This window comes from Zea mays, chromosome 1 (genome assembly GCF_902167145.1).
Source record: "Zea mays cultivar B73 chromosome 1, Zm-B73-REFERENCE-NAM-5.0, whole genome shotgun sequence".
Lineage (NCBI taxonomy): Eukaryota > Viridiplantae > Streptophyta > Magnoliopsida > Poales > Poaceae > Zea > Zea mays.
In genome coordinates, this window is record NC_050096.1 from 224,598,720 (window position 1) to 224,617,543 (window position 18,824).

At 43.3% G+C, this 18,824-nt stretch overlaps 1 protein-coding gene across 1 annotated transcript; it reads left to right on the top strand.

Annotated features, from left to right (window-relative positions):
- The first annotated feature begins 17,738 nt into the window (after positions 1-17,738).
- LOC100383719 (uncharacterized) lies at positions 17,739-18,824 on the top strand. Its single transcript, NM_001176356.1, has one exon. It carries the CDS (start codon positions 18,234-18,236, stop codon positions 18,534-18,536), a length of 303 nt encoding a protein of 100 aa, NP_001169827.1. The 5' UTR covers positions 17,739-18,233; the 3' UTR covers positions 18,537-18,824.

An 18,824-nucleotide genomic window follows, 5' to 3' on the forward strand; every position in this document is an offset into this window, starting at 1 on the left:
CCGACCGACCAAATCGCAGGAGCATTTAATGCAAAGGTGGCCTGACACCTTTATCCTGACGCGCGCCCTTCAGTCGACAGAGCCGAAGTGACCGCCGTCACTTCGCCGCTCCACTGACCGTCCTGACAGAAAGACAGTGCCGCCTGCGCCGCTCCGACTGCGGTGCCACTTGACAGAGTGAGGCTGACAGGCAGTCAGGCCCGGCCGCATGCACCATAGGAAGCTCCGCTTCGCCCGACCCAGGGCTCGGACTCGGGCTAAGCCCCGGAAGACGGCGAACTCCGCTCCGCTCGACCCAGGGCTCGGACTCGGGCTAAGCCCCGGAAGACGACGAACTTCGCTCCGCCTGACCTAGGGCTCGGACTTGGGCTCAGCCCCGGAAGATGACGAACTCCGCTCCGCCCGACTCAGGGCTCGGACTCGGGCTAAGCCCTGGAAGACGGCGAACTCCGCTCCGCCCGACTCAGGGCTCGGACTCGGGCTCAGCCCCGGAAGACGGCGAACTCCGCTCCGCCCGACCCAGGGCTCGGACTTGGGCTAAGCACCGGAAGACGGCGAACTCCGCTCCGCCCGACTCAGGGCTCGGACTCGGGCTAAGCCCCGGAAGACGGCGAACTCCGCTCCGCCCGACCCAGGGCTCGGACTTGGGCTCAGCCCCAGAAGACGACGAACTCCGCTTCGCCCGACCCCAGGGCTCGGACTCAGCCCTGGCCTCAGCCGACGGTCTCCGCCTCGCCCGACCCAGAGGCTCAGACTCGACCACGGCCACGGAAGACAGACTCGACCTCGACCTCGGAGGAGCTTCCACATCGCCCAACCTCGGGCGCGAGCCGGCCACGTCAACAGGAGGCGCCATCATTACCCTACCCCAAGCTGACTCAGGCTACGAGGAACAAGACCGGCGTCCCATCTGGCTCGCTCCGCCAGATAGGCAATGATGGCGCCCCGCACGCTCCCTGACGACGGCAGCTCTCCGCCCCCTTACGGAAGCAAGAGGACGTCAGCAAGGACTCGACAGCCCCGACAGCTGTCCTTCCGCCAGGCTCCAGCGCTCCTCCGACGATCACGACATCACACGAACCGGGTGCCAAAACCTCTCCGGCTGCCACGACGGCATGTACTTAGGGCGCTAGCTCTCCTCCGCTAGACACGTAGCACTCTGCTACACCCCCCCATTGTACACCTGGATCCTCTCCTTACGCCTATAAAAGGAAGGACCAGGGCCCTCTTACAGAGGGTTGGCCGCGCGGGGACGAGGACGAGACAGGCGCTCGCGTGAGGCCGCTCGCTCCCTCTCCCGCGTGGACGCTTGTAACCCCCTACTGCAAGCGCACCCGACCTGGGCGCGGGACGAACACGAAGGCCGCGGGATTTCCACCTCTCTCACGCCCATCTCCGGCCACCTCACTTCCCCCCCTTCGCGCTCGGCCTCGCGCCGACCCATCTGGGCTGGGGCACGCGGCGACATTCACTCGTCGGCCCAGGGACCCCCCGGTCTCGAAACGCCGACACAAGTGCCTTATGGAAAGAGGTAAAATGAGTATTCCATCCTCTAGTTATGAAAGTAGTAGTGATGATGAAGGTGAGGGAAAGCCCTCTGTAGATGAGCTTGCGGAAGCCGTTAAATTTTTTCAAGATGTATGCACTAAACAAAAGGCTCAACTTAAAACTTTGAAAAATAAGTTGATTAGCTCTCAAAATGACTATAAAGGTTTGCTAGAAAATTTTGAAACTTTTGCAAATTTGAATTGTGAGCTATCAACTAAAATTGAGCAATTAGAGTCTAGTGCTACATCCACAGCTACCGTGATGGCCTTATTAAAAAGAATGAAAAACTTAAGGCTAAGTTAGCTAGCTCTCAAGAAGCTATTGAAAATTTACTAGAGAAAATGGAAATTCTTAGCATACACAACAATGAGCTAACTACTAAGCTAGAAAACATTGGTAGCACCCCAGGAGCATCTTTAGTTGAAATTCCTGAAATTATTAAAAAGGATGTTTATATTTCTTGCTTTGATTTATTTGATGATTCTAACTCCTGCAACCATGTTCTTGTTGAGAATATTGTTGTATAAACATGTTCGGATGAGGTTGCAAAGGAAAATGAGCAATTAAGGCAAGAAGTGGCTCGCCTTGGCAAGGCTTTGTATGACAAGAAAGGCAAAGCCAAACAAATCTGACCTCCACAGGATAACACCACTACGGGAGTGAACAAGCCTATGGAGGGAGAAACCGTGAATTGTAGGCTATGCCACATGGAAGGCCATAAGTCTTTCCAATGCAAGGCAATGACTGGGGATAAGCAAAAGCAAAAGCTCAAGCAAAAGCCAACAAGCAAAAGCTCCAACACCTACATAAAAAAGGTGGACAAAAAGGCTGCTACACCATATTTGATCAAGAAGAAAAAGAATGGGAAGGTGATAGCAATCAAGGCCAACAAGCAAGCCAACAAAGGAAATGGTGCTAAATGCATCTGGGTGCCAAAAGAAATAATTTCAACCATGAAAAGCACCAAGAAGGTTTGGATCCTGAAAGGGAAATGAGTAGTCCGAAGGACTACGGGAAATTTGGAAACTTGGCAAATTAGGGATGTATATCATGGAATACATCATATTAGATCAAGTTTATTGCCAAGTGGGTTAGTAAATATGTTGGACCCAAATTTCCCCACCCATGACTAAGGTAACTAGAATAATTGTATTTCTTGTTTTTATGTATGCATATCTATTTTCTTGTATCTAGTTTTACCTTTCATGTCTAGTATTTCATTTTGTACTTATTTGAGATTAACAATGCATGCATACTAGGTAAATCACATGGTAGTATTGCTTGTTTTCAATTCATAATCTTGAGCAAACCTACATGGTCTAAAATGTTTAATTAAGCACGACACATAGCTTATTCAACATCCCTAAGTAAATGACACTAATGCTTCAGAAACTTATATCCTACAATTGGTATCATTTAACTTATATGTGACAAAGTTCAGATTACAGATAATTTTCCCCTCTTGATATCAAATCAAAGTGCATGTCCCCTACAATTATTCAAAACTTCTATGCACACTTTAAGGGGGAGGTTACTCTGTAATCTAAGACTTTGAGACTAATACCTTTTTCGAGTCTATTTCATGTAGTAGTCTCATTGTAAGGAAAATAAAGTCCCCGGAGAAAGACAACAAGCTTCCACTGCAAATATGCAAGAATTCTTATGTCTCACAAGCCTACCATTTGTCTTCAAATGGTCCGCCATTGATTTTCAATTGGTAACTCTGAGACTACATTTAGCTTCATTTTCATGTCTTCTCCGATATTTGGTTAGACTATAATTCATATCTTATACTTCCCATGCTGCTATAAATGCATATATTGTTGACTCATATTTTGTTACCTATGCATAAGAGAAGTTAGTCTATTCAAATCATGTCTTGCACCTCCATTTCTCACATGCTTTTTCCTAAGTAGATCTCTGCCAGGGGGAGTTTTTCTTTGTCTCTAAAGGGGGAGAAAATTCTTTCTAAAGGAGAACACTCATTTAGGGGGAGTAACAATTTGGTGCTTCAACTGGTATTGATTGACAAATCTTTTATGATGGCATGTCTTATTTGCTTCCTACATGCTTTAATGTCTTCCTTTTCGGTGGTTGATGCCAAAGGGGGAGAAGTTGTAGGGACCAAAGCAATAAAATGTTATCAAACACCAAACACCACCAATTTAAAATATTAATTCTTCAAGTGGTTTTGGTTCTTTGGTCTAACATAGGAAGTAAGTGAATTATGGAGTTAGGGGGAGGCTTAAGTCCATAATATCACTCTATGGGGGACAATCATGCATCCTAGCAAGTAGATTGCATATTTTCATTGAAATGTTTGTTATATTTGCTTGCTTTGGTTGTGTTATCATCAATCACCAAAAAGGGGGAGATTGTAAGGAAAATGGACTCCAAACCATCTAACTCAATAGGTTTTGGTGTTTGATGATCAACATAACATGTGGACTAATGTATTTCCCAAGTGTTTGTGTGTTGTAGTTCACAGGATGCGAAGTGGATTGGACTGAGGCTCTAAGGATGCAACACCTCAGAGAATACATTATAAGACCCATAGAAGACATTAAAAAGTCATATTAAATACACTTTATACATGCTAAGAGTTCAACACATCAAGAAGTAGAAGTGATATACAAAGCTACAAAACAAAAGTGAAGTTGACAAAGTTGAGAGGAATGGCTGACTTAATTGCAAGTGTTTCACAAAATAAAATCTACTCAAATAGGCATGGATTCAACTTTGAGATTTAGATAATTTTATAAGCTTTCCAAAAAGTCCAAGATCATCAAAATCGGAGTTCGGAGCTAAAAGTTATGCCCACAATACGAAGTCATAATTGCTGGAAAAACTGCAGCACCATATGGGATGTCTGGTGCACACCGGACTGTCCGGTGTGTTAAATTTGCTCAAACTGATATGGCTTCAACTCTGGGATGTATAGAATTTCATAAGCTTTCCAAAAAGTACAAGATCATCGAAATCGGAGTTCGGAGCTAAACGTTATGGTCAAAATACGACAAGCGAGTATGGGTTGTCCGGTGCATACCGGACCGACCGGTGCGCCATCTTCGGAAGCTCAAACGGCTATCTTCAACAGCTAGTACACGTGGCATGTCCGGTGCACCACCGGACAGTCCGGTGCACCTGTCCGGTGCACCACAGAAAGCTGCAGAACTGCTTTCCAACGGCTATATTTGAGTTGGGGCCTATATATACTTCACCCAACCGGCCATTTGGAGGTGTGGGAGCCCAAGAGATATACCAAGGCACATAGTTCACATTTCCAAGAGCTCATACACCCAAGTGCTTAGTAGAATCACTCAGTGATTAGCGTAGGTGCTTTGCGAAGTGCTTAGGTTAGTTAGACCGCTCTAGCGCTTGCTCTAGGTGAATCCTAGTTAGTTGAGTGAGTTTAGATAAACCACGCAACCCCTCGGCTCTTGCGCGAGCCGTTGTAATTGTACCGAGTGGGGCAAGAGTCTTGCGAGACCGTGGCAACCGCGTTTGTGTCACGGTCTCCACCGTGTACCGGAGGGAACGAGACCCACGGCGTTTTTGGCCGGAAGCTCGATAGTGGAGACGGCGAGGAGCGTCCGAGAGGAGCCGGATGCGGAGCACCACTTGCGCGTAGAGAAGGCCCGCGACTCTTTACGGAGTTACTCGACCGAGGTGCTTGGCCCTTGCATGGGCTTCCCTTTGCGTAGGGGCACCAACGAGGATTAGTCGGGACCTTGCGTGGTTCCGGATACCTCGATAAAAAATACCGACGTCATCCACGAGAGTTTGCATATCTACCTTGCTCTTTAAGCTTCCGCATTTATATTAAGCATTTAAGTTTCAATCTTGTCTTTATACTTATATAGTGTAGATTGAAACTTAGTCATTGCGGTAGAGATAACGACACTTAGACAAAACCTAGTTTACACAATCTAGTTTGATTATTTGCATAGGTTTTGTTTTAGGGATTTATTTGTGGCCTAGTTTAGTGAAAGTTTTAGAAGTCCTAATTCACCCCCCCTCTTAGGCGTCACATGTTTCCTTCATATGTTTCTCCTCTAGCAGCAGAGTTGCAGGCTACCCCATGGCCACCATCTTACAAACCACCACAACTTCCCATGTATGATGGGCATTCCGATCCGAAGCAGTTCCTTATGAGCTACGAGGTGACCATATCATCATATGGTGGCAACACTGTCATCATGGCGAAGTCCTTCGTCATGGCAGTCAGGAGCGTGGCTCAAACGTGGTATTCCTCCCTTCGGCCGGGAACAATCACGTCATGGCAGAAGAAGGACATGCTGGTAACTAGTTTCCAGGGTTTCCAGACGAAGCCTGTGACTGTTCAAGCTCTGTTCCAATGCACATAAGACCATGAGGAATACCTCCAGGCGTATGTCCGAATGTTTCCGTGTCTCAGAGCCTAGGCACCAACAGTGCCAAATGATAGTGTTATTGAAGCTATGATCAAAGGGCTCCAACTAGGAACGACAGTGCAGTATTTCGCGAGGAAGCCACCACAAACTTTGGATAAGCTTCTGCAGAAGATGGACAAGTACATCAGGGTTGACAACGACTTTCAGCAGAGAAGGGAAAAAGCATATAGATACTCCGAGATGACCAGGGGCTTCGGTGGAATACTCCACCCTAGGCATGTCAGGACAATCCATAATCCCAACTCAAGCGACGATAGGGGAAATCACACTCAAGGCCATCAGCAAAGCTCCCGATCATCAGGGACGCAACAAAGTTCCTACAGGCCACCAGCTCCAAGAGGCAGAGGAGGTAGAAGCTTCGGTGGAAGATTCAGCTCCCAACCAAGAAGGTTGTTTTGTCTATTCTGTGGGGAAGATAAGGGGCATACAACAAGGACATGTCAAGTCACTATTCAAAAGCAGAAAGAAATAGCTGAAGCCGAAGCACGACAGAATCAGTCGAAGTAGGTCCTGCATACCGCTTCGTGCTATTCCTTGTACATCCCCGAGTATGTGGGCAACCAACAACCCATAGCATCAGTTGCTTTGGCAAGCCACTCACAAGCTGCATGGGCCCCACTACCACCACCACCACTCATGGCTCCAACCTCGTCTCACAACCAACAGCTAGAAGGGCACCGCCAAGTACAACAACAGTGTGATGCATGCGAAGCATCTGAAGCTCGGACAGTCAACAACATTGTACCAGAGTTGAGACACATTTACTAAAGCAATACATTGGCTTAATCAAGAAATTTTTCAAACAAACTCAATGTAATCTTTGTTTCTCTTGCTTTTATGATATTACCCAAAGACAATATAAGAAGGTACAAACTTCAAAATGTTGTAATAAATCTGGAGTTACACCATCGAGTGTAACAGGAAAAGTCATGAAGCTACAAAGTCGTTCCTACGAGGATGCAAAGCTTAGCTCCAAAGTCATTCCTACTGGGATGCAAAGCTAGAATACCACCTAAGTAAAAGGTGAAGAAGCTCCAAAGTTGTTCCTACGGGGATGCAGAGCTGAAATGCCACCTAAGTAAAAGGTGAAGAAGATCCAAAGTCGTTCCTAAGGGGATGCAGAGCTTAGCACAAAAGTCGTTCCTACGGGGATGCAGAGCTAAAATACCACCTAAGTAAAAGGTGAAGAGACTCCAAAGTCATTCCTAAGGAAATGCAGAGCCTTAGTTTTTGTGAAGCATTCGTGCATTAACATCAGTTGCATCATATCATCATGTCATACTACATAGCATTGCATCATTCATCATCTTGCATCATTCGAAATAGTGGAAAAGAAGACATATTGTTCCTTCAAACATACTGCCTAACCCATGAGGTTGTTAGCACTATCTTCAGCAAAGAATTATGAAAGGACGTATCAATAATACAAGATTTATGCCTTCGACAATGGTTCTCATACAATATCTATGACAAGACCTTCGAGTCTGATAAACTGCTTCGGCAAAAAAGGGGATTTGCATCTTTATGAAGCGTGAAAAGAAGTGAATGTGTTTTACCTGTGGCTCAAAAATGGTACGTACGAAGGTTTCACGCACCACAAAGAAATATATTACATCATTGAATATACATATAGTTGATAATTGTTTCTTACAAAGGGAAACCACATACAAAAATTCAACAGTTCAAGTAAACAAGAACTAACTATCCTCCTTTAGGACTTTTTCTACAGCTTCGACGACAACTTCGTTAGCTATTCTGATTACTTCAAGAGCCCCTTCAGAGATGGATCGGCTTCAGGGTTATATGGCTCCGGAGGGGGAGAAAGTTCGGCTGCACCATAATATAAGTGTTCACAATTTACGAAGCTAAAATCACGACAAGCATACCTATAAGTCTTTCATGCTCTGTAGCCGCTTTAGCCTTTCTTGCCTCTTCAAAGGCAGCATGAGGCTCCTTCTCATTTTTTTGATAGCTTCGTCAGCTATCTCTCGGCCACCTCTCAACCAGACTTCGGAATAAAATTTTCCACTCAATGCAGCAGCTTCGTCTGAAGGGTTCTTTATGTCATTGACTGAGACCGATAATTCTGGCTGAATTATAGCCTTTGCATGATCGCAACCAACCTTCTCAAGGAGTGACACAACTCCACGGGCGCTGACGAAGGCCAGAAGTCTGCCCTATCACTGAGAATTTCGTCAAAAGCTTCGGCCTCACCGCCGATCCACCGAATAACTCCATCAGGATCACCACGGATAAAATTTTGCTACGTAGAGAATGCGCCTATTTTGGCAAAGCTATTTTTGAATTTATTATAACATTCCATGGCAACATTGTAGCATTCCTCTTTTGCTCGACGAAGCTCGTCGATATTTTCTGAACTCTTAGCCGTTCAGTATCAGATATTTCGCGTTTTGTTTGCTTGACATTAAAATTTTCAGTCACTTTATCGAGTTTCTTCTCCAATCCCTGCACTTTGAATCTGTGCAATCCCACTTGAACAGATAAGACATACTCTAAGTCAGCAATACGCTTCGCATCTTTCTGTTGCTTTTCTTCAAACTGCATCTTCTGCTCTGCCTTGGAAAGGCTATACAACCTAGCTTCGCTAGATTTCAATCTCTTTAGCAAGGAGTGCAGGATTTTATCTTTTTCGAGAGCTTCGTTTCTCAGCGTTATGACTTCCGAACGAAGATTTCCGATTGCTATCTGATTGCTCTCATCTTCTGCATCCTTCTGAGCCTTTAAAGCTTTGCTAAGAATTAGACCCTGACAAAGAAAAAACATACAAAATAACAATAATAAGAATTACCACAAAATAATGCATCATAACAAAAATTACCAAATGTGAAGACAAAGTATACTAACATTCATGCTGTTATAAGCGAGGTTGTCTGCAAGTTGGTCCTTCATCATTACAGACAGACCAAGCTCAAGCTTCGGGTATCCTATGTTGTCCATCATTTCCTGACAAACATTAATCTCCTTGATGCCTGGTAGACAGTAAAGGAAGTCATCTTCGTCGCTTCCTCCATAAACCAAGGATCCTCGGGGGTATTTTAGGTCCCTCGCATAATATTGCACTTCGGCAACTTGTTCTTCGAGTAGTTGTTTTCTCGAAGCATGGCGGACAATATATTCTAAATCAACTTGAGAAGGTGGTTCGGGAGCAGGCAATGTTGGCTTTCCATGAAGACTTTCCTTCGCTAGTCCTGCTGGCTTAGCCTCCAAAGTTTCAGCTTCAGTGTAAGTGAGAGAAGCGCTTGCAGTGGGTACATCTCTCGAATCTTCAACATTGTCCTTGGGAGCTTCAGTAGAAGCAGGAGTCAGTATCTTCGAAGACCTTAAAATGGCATCCAAAACACTAGCCATCCTCCTTTTCTTAGGAGTCGTTGTTGCAGCAGTTGTTAGATTCGGCAACCCCGTCGTGGTTGGGGGACTCAGCAGATTTGGATGCGCTTCTGTCGTTGAACTCTTTGATTTTGTCTCTTATTTCGGATCGACATTAGCTTCCAGTGCCACAACAGGAATTGTCTCCGAAGCCAAGGGGGTAGCTTCAGTCTGTTCAGCAATCTCTACCTTCTCTGTACCAAGCACTGCAGCCGTCCTCTCTAAAGAATGTGGCCTCGACCTGCGAGTTAAAACATTAACCCTCTTCAGCTTAGGCGTGGTGGAAGAAGATGAAGCTGGCATTTTACTTTTCAACCCTTGTTTTCGAGCAGGAAAGCAGTAATCAGGATAAAAAAAATCCAAGCACATCAAAGACCCTGTTCAGCCTCCTCTTACTGCGAGCGCCGAAGGCAGTGGTCATAGCTTCATCCTCTGCCTTTGTATAAGCTCCTAACAGTTCGTCGCTGGTAGCCTCAACAGCCTCAAGCCAATCATCATTCAGCTCGTCAAATTGACTCCTATAGCGGTAGGTGTATCTTAGATAGACCAGACCACCTTCGCTGGACCCAGCAGCGGTCTCCTTTGGCATCTCCCAGTCATTAATAGGAGGCCACACCTTATAGGCAATATGCTCTTAGACTAAATCCCTGGTGCCAATGTATGTGCATAACGGGTTAAAGGCCATCAAGCATGCTTGCACTTCATTCACACTTGCGATTGATGGCCCCCTGATGCCGAAGCGTGACCGTATGGGACACTGGATAATACCCTTCACATCTTCTCTCTCACTCAGATCATTCTTGAATAGGACCATTGCTTCATCCAAGAGCCTGGCCATTTCTTTCGGAATGTCGGCACAGGATACCTCACATCAGAACGGTGCACAAAGCTATAACAACCGAAGTTGTTATGATACTGCTCCTTCCTAATCGCCTTCATCTGGTAGGATAATTCATGAATGTTGCAAAAACACTTAGCATCTGGCTCCAGCCATTGGCTTCTCATAGCCCAAATAAAAACTCCATCTTTAATCAAGGCTTCAGGAGTAAGCTGATGAAGGTATATCTCAAATGTCTTTAGCACTTTGACCAGCATCTTGTGTAACGAAAAACGAAGTCCAACCTTCATAAAACTTTTAAACAGTACCACCTCATCTGCCTCAGGAAGAGGAATAATGCTTTCTCCTCCAGCCCTCACTATGGATATATCATGGAAATATTTGCCCTTCGTCGCTTCAATTTGCCCTTGCTTAACAGTTGATTTCCTGAAAACAACATGGCTTAGCCTCCATGGCCGATCTTCGGCATCTTCATTTTCACTCTCAACATCGAAGCTCTTGCTGTCGCTGGAATCTCCAGATATCCCAGATAGCATTTCATCAGTGATTTTCAATATTGGTCCTCTCCATGGCTTCATAGAAACCAGCGAGTGCGGGGTCCACGCTTTTCTTATCTTCTGCCATTTCGGTGATGAACACATCACAAAGCCGAAGCTCAAAAAACAATTGTGCTCACAAGAAAAGGAAAGCTAAAACGACAATCACACTGCAAAAGCTAGACAACACAAAAAATATTCTCAACGCAAGCCCCTGTATATATATATATATATATATATATACACACACAAAGCACCACTGAGCGGTGGGGCCCATGATTCAGAATGATTCGCTATTCTAGCAAAGGGAAGGTGTTTTTTTGGACCTTTAGCTAAAGGCATCTATTCATATCGCAGTCTGAATTTGTTACAAAGAAACAAACTAATACTACGAGGAGCGGTGGGGCCTTCCTCTTCCAAAGGTCCTCAAAAACGCGGCTAACCATTTGGTCCTAGCATAATGTTGAGTATTACAGGAGCTTCGTCATAAACAAAGGTTCGTTATGGGAGTCTTCTTCTCTACCGAAGGTCTTTAAGATGAAGATATAGCCTGAAAATGAGAACGGTGAATGTCGAAGCTATAGCCGAAGAGCAGCAGCTTCGGCTTAAAGTGGTGACGAAGATCAAGCATGATGCTGAACCGAAGAGGAAAAGACTAGCTAGTCCCTAATGATTTATGTTACAATTATGAACACATGTCAAGGTCATAAATGTATTTTTACCCGGGCTGCGTCCCGCGCCTATAAATAGTTGAATAGTACCCGCGTATTGTTTATGTTGGATTGTAATTGCTCTTGCATCAACACCTTCAAACAAGCCGAAGGTATCAATGTAATACAAATCCTGCTAATATTTATATGTATATCATGAGAATAACAGATATGATTTATACATTATCTCTACGAACTTTCACTCTGAACTTTTACTCTTACAAATGATGAATATGAATCTTTCATGACCTCCGTCCAAAGATCATTATATCCGAAAGGACATAATGCTTCGAAGAATGAAGGTTCTTAACCTTTAACAATTGTGTTGCCTTATTCTTGATTTATAGTATTTGAGAACAAGTGAACAACAGGTAGACCTGGTTTAAATGTGATAGTTGTTCAAATATGTCCCAAACATTTACAATGATTTGTGATCTATTTGAACTGACGTTGTGCTCGATCTCAATGCGTCTACCATGTAACCTGCATAAATGCATTTCATATGCCAAGTCAGAAACCATAATTCCAATTCCCGCATTGTCTCCTATGAGGTGGCTTGTGTGGCACCAAACCATAACTATTATTGTCTCCCCTTCCTCCTAGGGATGAAAATGAGATGGATACAGCCGGATACAGGGTCATCCCGTATCCTATCCTAATGTATTTCTCTCGGATACATGACCGGACACAGGTAGTTAAGATTCGGGACAGATACAGGACGGGACCGGGTAATAATCCGGGCGGGTAAGAAATGGATAACATGTACTACTCGGGTAGGTACCGGATACTTGTCGGGTAGTTCGTCCCGATGATATTAATTGCCCAACCATCCAACAAACACATAAATTAAGCAATACATAATCATGTATATGATAGATCAAATGTAGGAAAGGAAACCGATAAGATTGACATCATGCAGTTCAAAGTTACTAATTACAAGGATATTGTGGAACCAACACCACAATATTAAAAAATCATAAAATATTCTAGTTTCACTTAAAATTGCAAATAAGTTACAAAAACTAATAAACATTTTATACGAAGATAAATAAAGTCCTCATATGAAAATGATAAAGTAAAGTATTGATTATGTTGAAACTTGAATACTTACAGTGATTTCACATATAACTCATACAATAAGTGAAAGTGCAATGTAATAAACGCGGGCATCTTATAGATCTTATGATCCAAACATTTTTATGGTTATATATTGACATATGTTGTGCCTCTCTAAAATTTCATGGTTTTTAGGCTATTTATATATTATTAATTTCTTGTCATAGAAAATCATCAAATATAATTAAATCCATAAAATATTGTAGCGTCGATCGAAAATAGCAAATAAGTTACCAATACTAACCAATAGTTTATAAAAAAGATAACCTTAAGTTCCCACATAGAGAAAATCTTAAGCCCCCTACATAAAAATGATAAAGTATATTAATTTGATATAAATTTAGACATTATTTTAATAATTTTGGCCTAAAGATGTGTTTAAACAAAAAAATGATGTACTACAAATTTATAGATCTCTTCATGCTCTACAATTTTCATATAAACTTTATCTTCATCCGATTTCATATGTAAAAATTATGATTTTATAACTATATTTTGCAGGAGAAAAAACAGGTACCCGTATCCGACAAAAATATCCGGGTATTTACCGGGTAGTCATCGCTTTGTATCCGACCCGAATCCGAAGCCGCACTATCCGGGTATTACCGTATCCGTCCCAAATATAAAAATACCCGAATCAGTATCCGAAAAACGGGTATTTACACTATCGGTATCTGGTACCCGACGGGTATACCTGACCCGTTTTCACCCTACTTCCTCCTTCCCTCTCCGCCTTACTGCCACCAGAGTAAGTAGCCAAAAGATCTGAGTGGTCTGAGAGGATGGTGGCGGTGGGATCCTCCTTGTGTCCTCGTGACTAGGCCTCGAAGGCATGGCGGGCCACGGCGGCCGCACCGATGCCCTCCCCTCTTCAATCAAACAACTACAATATCCAATCAAACCTAACTAATCCCAAATTTACCAAATCAAAAACCCGTGTACTTCAATCGATGACCAGACAACTCTTCTGCATTGGGGGTGTTTGTTTCGGCTTATTTCCAGCTTCTGGCCACCAGAAGCTATTGTGGACTACCAAACGTCCATCTTTTCAGCCCTCTTTTGTGGGAATCACTTTGATGAAACCATCTAAAACCAACGTCAACATAAAATCGGCTGAGTCGTCACAAAAAGTATGAATTCATCACTTTATAGATCCCAAGCACTATGGAACTATTCATCTTCCCCTGCATGTAATCGCAACAATACTCATATTCTTTCCACGATCAGATTATAAAAAAAACTCGTCGGAAAAAGCCAAAACAAACAGGCCCATTAACACCTGATAGCCGTGTCTCCATGGGCCATCGTCTTGCTTGCACCACTATTTACGTGCACATATGCATCATTGGTGTACGCACATCATTACTGTACGAGTATACATGTCCAAATGGGCAGGGCTTGCTTGGTGTGGATCGACACAGTTTAGGTGCAGTATGGCAGGCTAGGCCCGATACGACCTGGTTATGTTATTCCCTATTTTTCATAAAATTTTTATATTATGCTGGAGTATAGTGTAAAACATAAAACATGTGTTCTTTTAGCTAAATAAGTGTTAATATGTGTTTGGAACCAACAAATATGGTTCAAAGCCCTGTTTATACCCAACTAGTACAATGCCCGTGTATTGCGATGACATATTAATTATTTCATAAAATATTATATCAAAATGATTACACAAAATGAACAACACTTATTATAATCGACTACAATATCTCAAGTTCTTTATAAACAATTAATAAAAAATTGATACAAATCAAATTATAAATGTAGTTTGCTGAGTTTCATGCAAGATGACGGTGGAAAGTGGCCTTGCATTACGACTCCAAGCAAGCTCACATTTCTACACATTAAAGAAAAAGAAATCAAACTACTCATTTTATGTTTCCCTAGATGACCATTGTTAAGCTAGCTAGATGGGCTATTTTGGTTCCCTAGCCCAAATATGACCCAAAATACGAGTCATATCGTTGTAGACATACAAGAAAGATCATCAAACAACATCCGACAAAACCTCCCGAGTTACCGGGCCCACATGTATCTATCCTCGTCTCAAAGACCTCAAATGTCTATGCATGTACACCAGGTAACTTAAAAGGATCTGTCCGAGTGTCAAGAGGACCCGGATAAATCACTTACAGCCAAGATCGCAGGATTAAGTAAACACAAATCACACACAAAAGTTTTGCAGTGGAATTCATTTTATAAAGAGTTTACAAGTTACAATATCGGAGTAAGTACAAATTTGATTTCAAAGTATTACATTTTGAATGTATAAACATTTTTAAGTTTTAAATATATGTTAGCTTAAGTGACAATCCCCAAGAAATATAGAAGAACTACTTATATGTATAAGAAGGTTGAGCCCACTTACACTTAGAACCATCCACAACAACACAAGCCTAGTACATGCAACAACAAGGGTTCAAAGAACCCTGAGTATGAAGGTACTTTCAGAAGTCTTACCCGCCTAAAGAAAAACTAGCAAGGATACGCTGGCCTTTGGGAATCAAGGTAAGGTATAGCAAGAATCAAGGACTCTTTTGCATAAAAGCTTACTAACATTGGTCCTTAACCCTTCTTTTTACTTGCCAAGTTAAGTAGTTTCCTGAATCTAGATTATCATGATCTAGATCAATCACTTAACTTATTCCAGCTTTCTTTACCACATCTTGGTTTTACTTGTTAACTACGATGTAGGTCAGTGACCGAGTCTTCATGTCCGAGAAGTGACGACGATCCGAATCGAATACCCAACTGGGGATCTCCAACCGCATGACATATCTATCACTTAACCCTTGCATATATCAACCCACGCCCGGGTTTCTCAAGATCAGAACGAGTTCACGTCAACCGAGAGCACAGATACTCCACCGTCCAGCCTCTTGCCACGGAGGGTACACACTACTCTCGCCATCTCTCCACTCCTATTATGTGGTAGCATTTCTGGTATTGGTCCAGCCGATGGAAAGCTTCCCCATGACGAGGCATGTGGCTAGTTAAAAGGTCCTCAATCATCAAGCCTACACTGGCTCGGTCCTTAAACGACTCAGATGAAGACACTACACTGAGACTCCATTCTCGTGCAAGTCAACTGCCCGGTCTCATCTTTAAACTTATAACCCCAAAAAATGGTACCTAGCATAGGTACTCTTTTCGAATGTTGAACCCATCATGTCCATGATGGCTTCAACACCACAAGTTATTTTTTCATAAAAATACCCTTATCTAGAGTGAAACATCTGTTGGGGGTCTCCTCTGCCAAAGGTCCTCATAATGAACGGAGCTGTTTTGATTCATCTTAACATATATGTTGCAGGACCAAATGCCAAAGCTAGAGCAGCAAAGCAAGGAACACAAGGAATACAACACAGCTTCAGCATGAATCAGAGTTTCGGCTTAAGGTGGTCCCGAAGTCACACAAGAAACCAAATCAATAGTGAAAGACTCATTTGACCTTAGTATCTGTATTAGGACAAATATATAGATATTAGGGTCATAATTGTACTTTTGCTTGGGTTGCGTCTCATGCCATAAATAGATGAACAGTACTCTCGTACTGTTCACACATTGATTGGAGGTTATTCATGCATTCTCTCCTTCGAGCAAGCCGAAGGTATACATGTAATATAATGTCTTATTGGTGTATAATTCGGATCATAACCTTATTTAAACATGTGAATGAAATAAATGAGGATTTAATATTATATTACATTGTAATATTGTCTCTGTATACAATAACCCCCATAAAAGGGTTAATTGTGAAATAATGACCTGTCCTTCACCACCTTCGTCCAAGAACCATTATCTCTAAAAAAGATAATGCTTTGAAGGACGAATGTCCTTAATGTTTAATATTTACGTTGCCTTGTTTTTGATTCACAGTAATTGGAAACAAGTAATCAACAACATCATCTTTTAAAACAAAGACTTTTAATCATCTAAGCAGGGCTAAGCATCACTAAAAACCTTTTTAAATAAATCAGGTAACAAGGAATAATTTCCAATCAATCAAGGAAGGTAATGCATCAATAGTTTAGTCACGCAACTCCTATCACCTAATGCATCATTCACAGGTGATAAAATTTGTAAAAATAAGGAAAGTGGTAAATGCACCGGGGCTTGCCTAGGATACACTATGTCAGTGTTCTTAGATGATACTCGCTTGTTTCATCTACTTTCATGTTGGTCCACTTGCAGACATTATCTTGTGGAGGAGACCATCCTTTTGCATCACCTTGGAGTCATATCGACTCTTGTCTTTCACATCACGTGATCAACTAGCGTACGTAATGAAATGCATAATGTGCATGAATGAATATAAACAAGAAATGGCCCAAGGTAAAATAAGGTTACATCGAAGTGGATTACACATGTATAGCAAGACATCATAAATTTTCACAAGCACGCACTAGATATCGATATATATTACTAAGTACAATATCCACTCTTCTACAGATTAACTAGAGCTAGCTCAAACATCAAGCAATAAATTTTACACAGGTTCTATACTCTCCTTAGCTCAAGTATACATCGAAAGCCCAATAAACTTAAGCTCCTCATTATTAGACACCTCGAACAAAAATATGGATATAAACAATCTACTACTTTCTAAGCCACACATAGCATACCAACTAAGCAAAACATCACATTCTTCTTAGATTTAGCGGATCAGCATTAGCAACAAGCATAAAGTTTCATCAAACTATATTCTCGACAAACTAGGGACCTAAAGCACGTATATGCACTATTTACCTGCACTTCTCAGTTCTTCACCAAAATAGACCTATCAAGGTTACTCGCTTTTAAATACTCGATGAAACAGGCACCATCCAACCATGCCATTTAATCAGCTATTAAACAAATAATATAACGACTACAAGGGAAGATCATTGACTTAGTCATATAAATTAATCTACCTTTCGCATTACTAACTCAATCATACCTCGCATAGGTTTACCCACATATTCATCTCATAATAAACATCTAAACCTAACCTTCACACGACGACTACTCTACAATCACGATCACAAGCATTTCACAAACATCGAATCACTTAGGTGTTGTTTGGTTCACATATTTGTAATGTAATAGGTAATATATAACATTAAATCATGTTTGTTTAAATTCAACCGTAATCCGATAACATACTAAGAATTGATACCGGCATATACAAACTTGTTATTGATGATAATCGAATGCGAACCATTACTGTTACCATTTATGTTACATTTTGCGAGTACGTATCCATCCAGATACTTCTCGACCTAAGCATTAACATACACATAAGCTACGTCTATTTCTCAATCGCGAACACAATCACATCGCCATATGCGAGGAGGCAACTTCACAAACATCTAATACACCTCAACAAGCTAACAAATCGTCCTACCACACTAAACCGAACTTGAATCTCGCAAGAACACCGACCAGCGCCGATCGAAGCTTTCGACTGAACACCTTGCGAGCGATGCGCCGAACTTGCTTCCATCATCCACATTACCACCAGACGGTCTGCGCCAGGTTGCTGTTACCGCGACGAGGACGGATCGAGGCAAACAACGATATGAGAGCTGTTGGAGAGCTCGACCACAGACACTGGGGATTGACGGCGAGACACGTGTAATAGTTTGGGGACGGTGCACGGCGAGTAGGACTGGCATTGAATATGGCGAGGTCCAAGACAAGGTCAGCTCGGAGTCCTCAGCGAGGGAGGCAGCGGCTGTTGTCGAGGGGAGTTCGCCGGGATCCTCGTCCGACCTGGGCGAGCTCGTTGTTGCATAGGGGCGAGTGTCAGGGCGCTGCTACAGATGCCGGAGCTGGAGGGGGCGACAACGCGGGCTCTGGAGGCCAAGCCGCGGCGAGGTCGACTGGCGTGGGGGGAAGCAGGTGCGCCCTGCCATGGGGACGAGCAGCACCACAGCGGGGAAAAGCCTATAGGCGCGGCGGACGTCGCTGCTGGAGACGGTGACGACAATCAGAGTGGGGAGGTCCGTCCCGACGACGCACCAGACGGCCACGAGGGAGGAGCTCGGGGGGACATGGGAGAGAGCTGGAGGAGGCATGCTGATGGAGTCATGGTGACCCGGCCACGGTGAGAGTACAGAGTCCTGCAGAGCCGTTGCCGAGGATGTCTGAAGACGCGACGCAGGGGCTAGCAGCGCTGGGTGCGCGGTGGTGGAGACGAGCTAGGGTGTGTCAGTGTGTGTGCCGATGGTGGAGCAGAGGGCGCTGGGTGTGTCGGTACAGGTGGCGTGCG